At 47.4% G+C, this 11,441-nt stretch overlaps 1 protein-coding gene across 2 annotated transcripts; it reads left to right on the top strand.

Annotated features, from left to right (window-relative positions):
* Positions 1 to 298: 298 nt before the first annotated feature.
* LOC142910688 (baculoviral IAP repeat-containing protein 7-B-like) lies at positions 299 to 10,766 on the top strand. Of its 2 annotated transcripts, none has more exons than XM_076060069.1 (6): positions 299 to 958; positions 2,533 to 2,686; positions 3,919 to 4,018; positions 5,924 to 5,984; positions 7,073 to 7,124; positions 7,753 to 10,766. In XM_076060069.1, exons 1-6 carry the CDS (start codon positions 632 to 634, stop codon positions 7,944 to 7,946), a joined length of 888 nt encoding a protein of 295 aa, XP_075916184.1. In that variant the 5' UTR covers positions 299 to 631; the 3' UTR covers positions 7,947 to 10,766. The 2 variants fall into 2 exon arrangements, with proteins under 2 accessions (XP_075916184.1, XP_075916183.1); XM_076060068.1 differs by having other exon boundaries at positions 7,750 to 10,766.
* Positions 10,767 to 11,441: the final 675 nt, after the last annotated feature.

Below are 11,441 nucleotides of genomic sequence, written 5' to 3'. Positions count from 1 at the left end.
CATTAATATATTTACGCGATCTAACCCACAAAAAGCCTTTGTGTATGGATGAATTGTTTAAACCAAACATTTCAAGTCACTTAAATATTTTATTTTGATTTAAAGCTTTCGTGACTGCAGTAATTCATATTCTTAGCTCTTTCGGCAAAGTCACGTTGAAGGGAAACAATAAAATAATAAAATATATATACAAAACAATAAAAATTCTCACGACGTTTCGACCATAACATAACGACCGTTTGTGTTATGGTCGAAACGTCGTGAGAATTTTTATTGTTTTATATGTATTTTATTATTTTATTGTTTGCCTTCAACGTGACTTTACCGAAAGAGCTAAGAATATCACTAAAAGATGTCCGTTTTTAATGACGCTTGCCGCCCCAACATTTTTGTTCCCGCATTCAGGAGCCGTCGAGGGTGACAACAGGGGTCGTGCCATTTCCCATCGCCGGTTTTTAAACTACCCGTCGAGCTACGAGCTACGAGCCCCGGGATCTCTTCGACGCCTTGAAAGGAGGAGAAGGCCTCGACGTTTCTTGAGCGATCTTTAACAAGAGACCCCCGGGCGGACTCGTCCCTCGCAAAAGCATTCTTTTCACCCCAAATCGCCCCGTATTTTTCCGCCGGGTCGATGCCGAACGTCGTAGACTTTCGGGCCTCCCGCAGGGCGTCGGCGGCGGCGAGACGCTCCGCCCCCCCGATGCCCCGCTTCGACCGGATCCCGCGACCGTCGGCCTCGAAGATGCAGAGCGAATCGGCCAGGCTGCTGTCGTTCTCCAAGGGGTGGCCCCGGTCGTCCCCCGTGCGGCCCGCGGACTTGGCGCGGGCCGGACTCTACCGCATGGGCTTCAGCGACCTGGTGGCCTGCTTCCGCTGCGGCGGGATGATGCATCGCTGGGAGGAGGGGGACGACCCCGCTCGGGAGCACGCCAGGCACTTCCCCGCCTGCGCTCGCGCGGTGGGTGACGCCAGCGACGGCGCCGGTGACGTCCTGACGCTTGTTTTGGGGGGGCGAGGCCGGGTCTATCCTAAAACTAGTGCGGGGTGCCCCTGAGAATTTGCAACGATTGGCACGAAGAGATGTGCCTCGGGGTTCTGGGTACCGATTGGAGATAATTCTAGGCGTGTTTAGACGACGATGGCGAACGAGCGGAGACCCTTTGGCTCGTTGAATCCATTGACGCGCATTCGCGGTCAGATTCGTGTTATATTAAAAAAACGATAGTCCAAAAACAAGTGTGAACATTTCTTTGTAAGCACCCTGTGCTAACACAGTTATTCTTGACCTGGCGAGGGCCATACTCAGCGCTGCGATGACGTAGCTATTTGTTTCAGATGCCGACCCTCTCCGTCACGCAAAGCAGCGACGTTGCTCAGCGAAGCGGGCTCAGCATCGTTGCGTGGACATTTATATTTGCCGAATACCCTCGCACGTGGTGACCACGGGGGGAACAGAGAGAGAGAGAGAGACGGAAACTCCAAATAGGCAGAAGCAGGTGTCAGGGTCGGGTTTCGAGCCCATGACCTCCTGCATACCAGGCGAGGTCGTTCACATCTCCTGGCTACCGCTGCGCCCTTGTAGATGAGTCTCAGTTCTTCAATGCTTTGTGCCTATAACCATGTTCAATGATGAGACTTTCCCGCTCCCCGCGCTGAAGAGTCGGCTCGCTCATTTGACAGCAGAGCCACGGCAACAAAATCAATTAAACTCTGCCCACCGTTGTAAAGACGTTGCAGCTGCCGTGCCGTAGAGGCGGTCACGTGGATTTCGGATTAACCGGGGCAACGTATTTGTTCGGTTAAAGTGCCACGTGACTTGTAATAAAAATGTCCAAGAATTAACCATTGTTGTATAAACTGTTTTTAGATTATATTCTTAGTTTTTTCGGTAAAGTCACGTTGAAGAGAAACAACAAAATAATATATATAAAACAATAAAAATTCTCACGACGTTTCGACCATAACTCAAACGGTCATCTTCAGGTGGACTTCAGGGGAATATCCACGAGTTCTTAATCTCCGTCAAAATCTCAGGTGTGCGGTTCATCTGCAAATCGAACAAACCGCGCGCGGATCATCCAGAGTGTACTGTAATTCAAATCAAGATTCTACTGTAATGTTATCTTCTCTATAAATTCCCCCACCTGTTGTATATGCCGGGTCTTGAAAATTTTAATAAAAATAATAAAAATGAAATGAAATTTGGAAAAATGCGTAATTATCCGAAATAACGTTAATTGATGTAATTATGCGCATAAGTTATGCTAGTTATGGAGATGTAATCGTATTAAGTCATGTAAATGACTTAACCTTTTTAGGCCAGTCTAAAAAGGTTTTGTTTCGAAGATGTCGTTTAAAAAAAAACGATTCCAATGCCCTCACGGCTTCCTGGGGAGCCTTTCCAAAGGGCGGGGACAATTCGATGAGCTCACTGCGTCACCGTCGTCGCCGTCGACGCTGCCGTCGCAGTCGTCATCGTCGTCACCGTTGTCGTCGTTGCGTTTGTCCCTGGGTGGCGCCTTTTCCCCGCAGGCCCCGTTGCCGCCGGCCACTCAGGATCGCGCCGACTCCGGACTGAGTCCAGAGATGCGTTCGTTCGGGGCGCGACTCAGATCTTTCGCGAGCTGGCCGTACACCGCCAATGTGTCCCCGCCTGAACTGGCCTACGCAGGCTTCTACTATTCCGGTACGGTTTGTGCTGCTGCTGCCGCTGCGTAGAAGTGGGTGGAGGCCGGCCTTCCCCGGCGCTGTAGTCGTCCCCGTTTTGTGGGGGGAGGGGCGGCTCTTTGGGGGCAAGCGCCACGGTGGCTCGGAGATGTTGGCTACCTCGCCTGGAAGGCAGGAGGTGGTGGGTTCCATCCTGACGCCTGATGTGTATTTGGAATTTTCGTGCCTCTCTCCCCGTGGTCGCGTGGATTTTTTCTGCCGGTCCTCCGGTTTTTTCCTTGCACATTTAGAAACACGCGTTTAGAGTATTTGGCTGCATTTAAATTCTCATGCGATAAGCCACTTCGTTGAGCTATCGTTTGTGATAGCCAGGTGGTCACCTCTGAAAAAGAGCTAAATAGCAACTCAATGGTCCTAACACCTGGTATCATAAAATAGTATCAATGTTGGTTAATAGTTTTGGTCAAACACCTGAGGGAGGTCAGAATCAGAATATTTATCTATACTGGAGGAATCCATTGAGCTGTGAAGCTCTTTTTCGCATGATGTCCAGTCCGGGCACGGGGGGTAAGAACGTCACGGCAACGAACGGTTTACAAAAACACGATAGGAGTGCGAAGTCCTGTCGGTTCCAAACGTGTTGTAGAGTGTGTACACGAAACACGGGGAATGCCTTTACAAGTTGTATAATCTCCTGAAGATTTAGATGCCACTGGTTCGTCACGTTCTGTAGATGTAGATGCCACTGGTTCTTCACGTTCTGTAGATGTAGATGCCACTGGTTCGTCACGTTCTGTAGATGTAGATGCCACTGGTTCGTCACGTTCTGTAGATGTAGATGCCACTGGTTTTTCACGTTCTGTAGATGTAGATGACGCTGGTTCTTCACGTTCTGTAGATGTAGATGCCACTGGTTTTTCGTATTCTGTAGATGTAGATACAACTGGTTCTTCACATTCTGTAGATGTAGATGATGCTGGTTCTTCACGTTCTGCAGATGTTGATGCCACTGGGTTCTTCACATTCTGTAGCTGTAAATGCCACTGGTTCTTCACGTTCTGTAGATGTAAATGCCACTGGTTTTTCACGTTCTGCAGATGTTGATGCCACCACCTCCAACTATTGTGAGGCGGTTGAACTTAGGACTCTCGGTCCGAACGGGCAACTGGATGGGTTTGTTTATCTCTGAAAAGTCGACAGTGTCGATAAGTAGGGGAGAGGTCCCTGTAACGTGTTTTCTATTTTGAGTAGGTTACGGAGATCTTGTGAAGTGCTTCAGCTGCGACGGTCATCTACAAGAGTGGGCGCTGGGAGACAGCGCTTGGCATGAGCACGCAAAGTGGTTTCCCAGGTGAGGCGTTTGGCACCTGCTGCGCCCGTGAAATTTATATATATACAGTAAGGGAAAAAAGTATTTGATCCCCTGCTGATTTTGTACGTTTGCCCACTGACAAAGAAATTATCAGTCTATAATTTTAATGGTAGGTTTATTTGAACAGTGAGAGACAGAATAACAACAACAAAATCCAGAAAAACGCATGTCAAAAATGTTATAAATTGATTTGCATTTTAATGAGGGAAAAAAGTATTTGACCCCCTCTCAATCAGAAAGTTTTCTGGCTCCCAGGTGTCTTTTATACAGGTAACAAGCTGAGATTAGGAGCTGAGATTAGGAGCACACTCTTTAAGAGTGTGCTCCTAATCTCAGCTCGTTACCTATAAAAGACACCTGTGCACAGAAGCAATCAATCAAATTCCAAACTCTCCACCATGGCCAAGACCAAAGAGCTCTCCAAGGATGTCAGGGACAAGATTGTAGACCTACACAAGGCTGTAATGGGCTACAAGACCATTGCAAAGCAGCTTGGTCAGAAGGTGACAACAGTTGGTGCGATTATTCGCAAATGGAAGAAACACAAAAAAACTGTCAATCTCCCTCGGCATGGGTCTCCATGCAAGATCTCACCTCGTGGAGTTGCAATGATCACGAGAACGGTGAGGAATCAGCCCAGAACTACACGGGAGGATCTTGTCAATGATCTCAAGGCAGCTGGGACCATAGTCACCAAGAAAACAATTGGTAACACACTACCTCGTGAAGGACTGAAATCCTGCAGTGCCCACAAGGTCCCCCTGCTCAAGAAAGCACATATACATGCCCGTCTGAAGTTTGCCAATGAACATCTGAATGATTCAGAGGACAACTTGGTGAAAGTGTTGTGGTCAGATGAGACCAAAATGGAGCTCTTTGGCATCAACTCAACTCGCCGTGTTTGGAGGAGGAGGAATGCTGCCTATGACCCCAAGAACACCATCCCCACCGTCAAACATGGAGGTGGAAACATTATGCTTTGGGGGTGTTTTTCTGCTAAGGGGACAGGACAACTTCACCGCATCAAACGGACGATGGACGGGGCCATGTACCGTCAAATCTTGGGTGAGAACCTCCTTCCCTCAGCCAGGGCATTGAAAATGGGTCGTGGATGGGTATTCCAGCATGACAATGACCCAAAACACACGGTCAAGGCAACAAAGGAGTGGCTCAAGAAGAAGCACATTAAGGACCTGGAGCGGCCTAGCCAGTCTCCAGACCTTAATCCCATGGAAAATCTGTGGAGGGAGCTGAAGGTTCGAGTTGCCAAACGTCATCCTCGAAACCTTAATGACTTGGAGAAGATCTGCAAAGAGGAGTGGGACAAAATCCCTCCTGAGATGTGTGCAAACCTGGTGGCCAACTACAAGAAACGTCTGACCTCTGTGATTGCCAACAAGCGTTTTGCCACCAAGTACTAAGTCATGTTTTGCAGAGGGGTCAAATACTTATTTCCCTCATTAAAATGCAAATCAATTCATAACATTTTTGACATGCGTTTTTCTGGATTTGTTGTTGTTATTCTGTCTCTCACTGTTCAAATAAACCTACCATTAAAATTATAGACTGATAATTTCTTTGTCAGTGGGCAAATGTACAAAATCAGCAGGGGATCAAATACTTTTTTCCCTCACTGTAAATATTAAATAATTATGTGTTCCCCAACACATCCATCGCATTATAAGATAATAACAAAATCATAATAAACGCGATAAAATAATAGATATAATGTGTTCCCCAATACAACCATCTCACTATAAGATCATAATATAAATAATAATAATGGTGACATGCTCCCCAATACATCCACCACATTGTACCCAGCCGGCGTAAAATAATGACCCCCCTCCCCCCGCCTCTCTTCCCGCGTCGTTTGCTGAACAGCTGCGTGTTTGTTGGACGACAGAAGGGGGAAGCTTTCGTCCGCGGGTCGACGCGGCCGCCGGTAACAAAACATTTTCTCGCCAACTTTTGGTTTCGCAGGAGAATCGAGTTTAACGCCGGCGTGCGAACACGCCGCACGTACGATTTTTTGTTTAGTTTTTTAACGTTGACCTTGGTCAACTCCGGTCGTTGAACAGACGAGACCAGCCTCGTCTCTTGATGGAGTTTATCAGCGGTCTTGAACACAAATAGACTCAAACTTAAACTTCGCAGGCAGCTTGAAATGTTGTTCATCATTCAGGGGTAAAAATACAAAAATAATGTGGTTTTATTACCAATATGCTTATTGTAAATATAGTAGTGTGTATAGTATAGTAGTGTATAGTGTAGTAGTGCATAGTGTAGTAGTGTATAGTAGTGTAGTGTATAGTATAGTTGTGTATAGTATAGTAGTGTATAGTGTATAATAGTGTAGTAGTGTATAGTGTAATAATGCATAGTGTAGTAGTGTATAGTAGTGTATAGTATAGTATAGTAGTGTATAGTATAGTAGTGTATAATAGTGTAGTAGTGTATAGTGTATAGTAGTGTATAGTGTAGTAGTGTATAGTGTAGTGTATAGTGTAGTGTATAGTATAGTAGTGTATAATAGTATAGTAGTGTATAGTGTATAATACTAGTACAGCTCACACCGGTGTGTTGGAGAGCCAAGCCACAACATTTAGAATCTGAGTACGACGTTTCACCAGTAATTACAACAACAACGAGCTTCATCAGGCGACAGCCAGATTGAATGTACTCTATAACTATATATATAACTATGGGGATAATCGGTGTTTTTGGCGTAGAGATCCACGGAAATTTTTTTTATTTTATCTTTTTGGATGCTGCACGATTTTGAGCCGTCTGCAGCTGCCCTGCCCCCCGTCGTTAGCGGCGACAATCGAGAGCCGGCTCTTGTCGTTCCGTTTGGTTTGCCGACACGCCGATTGCAAATCGAGCGCAGAGTAACGGTGCAAAAAGTCGCGATCGTTTTCAACGCGAGCGGTCGTCGCTTGCGTAACTTATCCATTTTTGTCGGTTCTTCTGCGTGACACCGGCGATGATTCTTACACGCGACGATGTTCATCTTTATTTGTCGGTTCAAAGGCTCCGCTACCGGGACAGACGCCGCAGAGTACAACCGCGGAGATTGAGCACGGTAAGACGACGGATCCCTGCGCACTGTATCAGACCCTCACCTGATACAGGTGAGGGTCTGTTACAGGTGAGGGTCTGATACAGGTGAGAGACTGATACAGGTGAGGGTCTGATACAGGTGAGGGTGATACAGGTGAGGGTCTGATACAGGTGAGGGTCTGATACAGGTGAGGGTCTGATACAGGTGAGAGTCTGATACAGGTGAGGGTCTGATACAGGTGAGAGACTGAACCAGGTGAGAGACTGATACAGGTGAGAGACTGATACAGGTGAGGGTCTGATACAGGTGAGAGTCTGATACAGGTGAGAGTCACGACCTCATGTATACCAGACGAGGTGGTCAACATCTCGCCAACTTTGCGCCCCATATGTAAGCAGTCTGGTGATGATCGACCATCACTTTTTGAAACCGCTGAAAGTGTGTGCTGGTGTGCCTGTGTGTGCGTCTGTGTGTGTGTGCGCTTGCGTCTGTGCGTGCGCGCGTGTGTCTCCGTGCGTCTCTGTGTGTCTCTGTGTGTCTCTGTGTGTCTCTGTGTGTCTGCACGTGTGTCTGTGTGTCTCTGTGTGTCTCCGCGTGTGTCTCCGCGTGCGTCTCCGCGTGCGTCTGCGCGCGCTTTTGTCCACAGCAGCGCCATCGACTGAGGAGCTTCTGGACAAGCTGGAAGAGCGGCTGTCCTGCAAGGTGTGCATGGAGCGCGAGGTGTCCACGATGTTCGTGCCGTGCGGACACGTGGCCACGTGCGGCCACTGCGCCCTCTCCCTGAGCCGGTGTCCCGTGTGCCGTGTCGCCGTGAAGACGTCGCTCCGGGCCTTCGTGGTTTAGGCGAACGGCCGGGCGAAGGAGGAGGAGAGAGAAACGACCGCCGGGGATCCCGACCGCCCGTGGCTGCGACCGTCGGGGCGAGTTCGTTGATTAACCCCTCCCCTCTCCCGTGCCGAGGCATAAGCCGGTCGCTGGCGAGCGTTCGGCGTTCGTTTTTTCGCGCAGGGAGGCACGGGGAGGGCAATTTCACTTGGCCACCGGCCTCCACCCATAGAGCAGCCTTTTTTTTGGGGGGTTTCCGGAATGTGAAAGGGTTAATTAATAATGATCAGTGTGGTGGTTTTGAAGGCGTACGATGTCAGACTTGGAAAGTGAAGGAAGTGAAGTTTTAAGACTGTTCTGTAATCTTTGCTTTAACCGGATGGTACGCAAAGTTTACACGCGTTAACAGTTTCTACATTTGGGAGCTATTACATTTAGAACTCTGTGGAGCGCTTATTGCAACGGGTGGAAGGGTCAAAGATTGCGGTGATTTTAAGGCGTACTTACATGTGCGAGTTATTACATTTCTAACTCTGTGGGACAATGCAATGGGTGGCATGGGAAAGCGTTAATAAGAGTGCGTTGATTTTAAGGTGTACGGTGTCAGTCTTGTGAAGTGACGAAGTGAATGTAGATGCACATATACACGTGTAAGCTGTTACACGTGTAACAGCTTACACATATGCATGTGTAACAGCTTACACATATACATGTGTAACAGCTTACACATATACATGTGTAACAGCTTACACATATACACGTGTAAGCTGTTACACGTGTAACAGCTTACACGTGTATATGTGTAACAGCTTACACATATTCACGTGTAGAAAGAACCAAGAACATTCTTCAAGGTTCTTTCGGTCAAGTGACGTGGGGACAAAATAAAATAAATCACGACGTTTCTGTCGCAACACAAGCGACCCCCCATCAGTTGAACTGTACCTGTTCCGCCTGATGACGGTTGCTTGTGTCGCGATGGAAACGTGGTGATGTATTTTATACACCTACCACGTGATGACTTTGAGAGCGTGGATCCCTGCAGTTGCCACGAAAGCTTCAAGTGAAGATTCTCAATGCTGCTTTCAATGTTGCGTTCAGTCAGTGAAACGTCCGCACATTCGAGTCGAGCACCCATTAATGGGCCACGCAAGGCCCAACGCGTAGGCCCGAGGCTTCGCTCTGTAGCTAGTTTGTTCGTCTCGTTATTAAATAATTTTTGATGTCACCAGAGGCCTTGGGAGTCTTGTTGTGTTTAGACTGCGGGAGCGGTGGGAGGGGTTTAAAGAGCTATTAAAGCTCTTGGTTGTCTCTCTCTCTGTCTCTGTGTGAGTCTCTCTCTCTCTGTGTCTGTCTGTGTGTCTATGTTGTGTGTCACTCTCTGTGTGTCTCTGTGTGAGTCTCTCTCTGCTTGTGTGTCTGTGTTGTCTCTCTCTGCTTGTGTGTCTGTGTGTCTATGTTGTGTGTCTCTCTCTGTGTGTCTCTGTGTTGTCTCTCTCTGCTTGTGTGTCTGTCTGTGTGTCTATGTTGTGTGTGTCTCACTCTGTTTGTCTCTGTGTGAATCTCTCTCTGCTTGTGTGTCTGTCTATGTGTCTATGTTGCGTGTCTCTCTCTGTGTGTCTGTGTTGTCTCTCTCTGCCTGTGTGTCTGTCTGTGTGTCTATGTTGTGTGTCTCTGTGTTGTCTCTCTCTGCTTGTGTGTCTGTCTGTGTGTCTATGTTGTGTGTCTCTCTCTGTTTGTCTCTGTATGAGTCTCTCTGCTTGTGTGTCTGTCTGTGTGTCTATGTTGTGTGTCTCTCTGTTTGTCTCTGTGTGAGTCTCTCTCTCTGCTTGTGTGTCTGTCTGTGTGTCTATGTTGTCTGTCACTCTCTGTGTCTCTGTGTGAGTCTCTCTCTGCTTGTGCGTCTGTCTGTGTGTCTATGTTGTCTGTCTCTCTCTGTGTCTCTGTGTGAGTCTCTCTCTGCTTGTGCGTCTGTCTGTGTGTCTATGTTGTGTGTCTCTCTCTGTTTGTCTCTGTGTGAGTCTCTCTCTCTGTGCTTGTGTGTCTGTGTTGTCTCTCTCTGCTTGTGTGTCTATGTTGTGTGTGTCACTCTCTGTGTCTCTGTGTTGTCTCTCTCTGCTTGTGTATCTGTGTGTCTATGTTGTGTGTCTCTCTCTGTGTGTCTCTGTGTTGTCTCTCTCTGCTTGTGTGTCTGTCTGTGTATCTATGTTGTGTCACTCTATGTGTGTCTCTGTGTGAGTCTCTCTCTGTGTGTCTGTGTGTCTATGTTGTGTGTCTCTCTCTGTGTGTCTCTGTGTGAGTCTCTCTCTGCCTGTGTGTCTGTCTGTGTGTCTATGTTGTGTGTCTCTGTGTTGTCTCTCTCTGCTTGTGTCTGTCTGTGTGTCTATGTTGTGTGTCTCTGTGTGTCTCTGTGTGAGTCTCTCTGCTTGTGTGCCTGTCTGTGTGTCTATGTTGTGTGTCTCTCTCTGTGTCTCTGTGTTGTCTCTCTCTGCTTGTGTGCCTGTCTGTGTGTCTATGTTGTGTGTCTCTCTCTGTGTCTCTGTATTGTCTCTCTCTGTGTGTCTATGTTGTGTGTCTCTCTCTGTGTGTTTCTGTGTTGTCTCTCTCTCTGCTTGTGTGTCCACGTGTCTATGTTTTGTCTCTCTCAAATTTATCAATCTTTGGAAGAACGTAATCAACCAGGTGGGGCGTTGATTGTTTTGTTGGCCGACTCTGTGTTATATTGCATTATATTTCCAAGTTTACTATGTTTGTTCTCATTCATTTGTACCTGATGATGGTTGTTTGTGTTGCAATTGAAACGTCGTATTCTATTATTATTAAATTTCATTACCATTACGATTTTCAAGAACGCCAATGTTGGTTTCACTGTTGTTAGATTTACACATTTTGGCCGAGGAGGCGAAAATCCACGAGTTGTTAATTCACGTCAAAATCTGAGAATTAAAGAATCCACAAATTTGGCTGAGTCTGCTGTATCCATCAGTCACTTTCCGCATCAGATATTAACCAACATATCCATGATGCAACGTAACTACTGCAGTCTAACTGCATTTTAAATGGATTAAATAAGCATGGACTGAATGACCATTCATTATGAATATCCTGAGGTAACACCAAAACACACTTTACACACATTCAACAATCTAACAACAATTCTACACTATGTGCCTGTGTTCAACCAAGTTAGCGATCTTAAAACCATTCAAACTCACCACCACCACAACCAAACCACCAGAATCGTAAAATCGAAATCCCAACGAAGCGAACGGCGGTCCACAGAAGTACGTCCTGGCACGAGAAAACATTCCCCGCTCAAACACAAAGAACACCACCACCCATACACTCCACACCACCACCACCACACCACCACCACCACACCCCACACCACCACCACCACACCCCACACCACTACCACACCCCACACCACCACCACCACCACACCCCACACCACCACGCCCCACACCACCACCACCACCACCTCCCCTACACCACCACCACCACACCCCACAC

The sequence above is a fragment of the Petromyzon marinus genome, unplaced genomic scaffold (assembly GCF_048934315.1).
Source record: "Petromyzon marinus isolate PM22_M1 ecotype Great Lakes invasive population unplaced genomic scaffold, UKy_Petmar_22M1.pri1.0 PM_G_Scaffold_15, whole genome shotgun sequence".
Classification (NCBI taxonomy): Eukaryota; Metazoa; Chordata; class Hyperoartia; order Petromyzontiformes; family Petromyzontidae; genus Petromyzon; species Petromyzon marinus.
This window is presented reverse-complemented; position numbering and strand designations above follow the sequence as displayed.

Coding starts and splice junctions, on each gene's coding strand:
- LOC142910688 (XM_076060068.1), top strand. CDS start 632: ATGCCGAACGTCGTAGACTTTCGGGCCTCCCGCAGGGCGTCGGCGGCG. Junction 2,687..3,918: donor CGCAGGCTTCTACTATTCCG/GTACGGTTTGTG, acceptor TATTTTGAGTAG/GTTACGGAGATCTTGTGAAG. Junction 5,985..7,072: donor GCGGGTCGACGCGGCCGCCG/GTAACAAAACAT, acceptor GTCGGTTCAAAG/GCTCCGCTACCGGGACAGAC.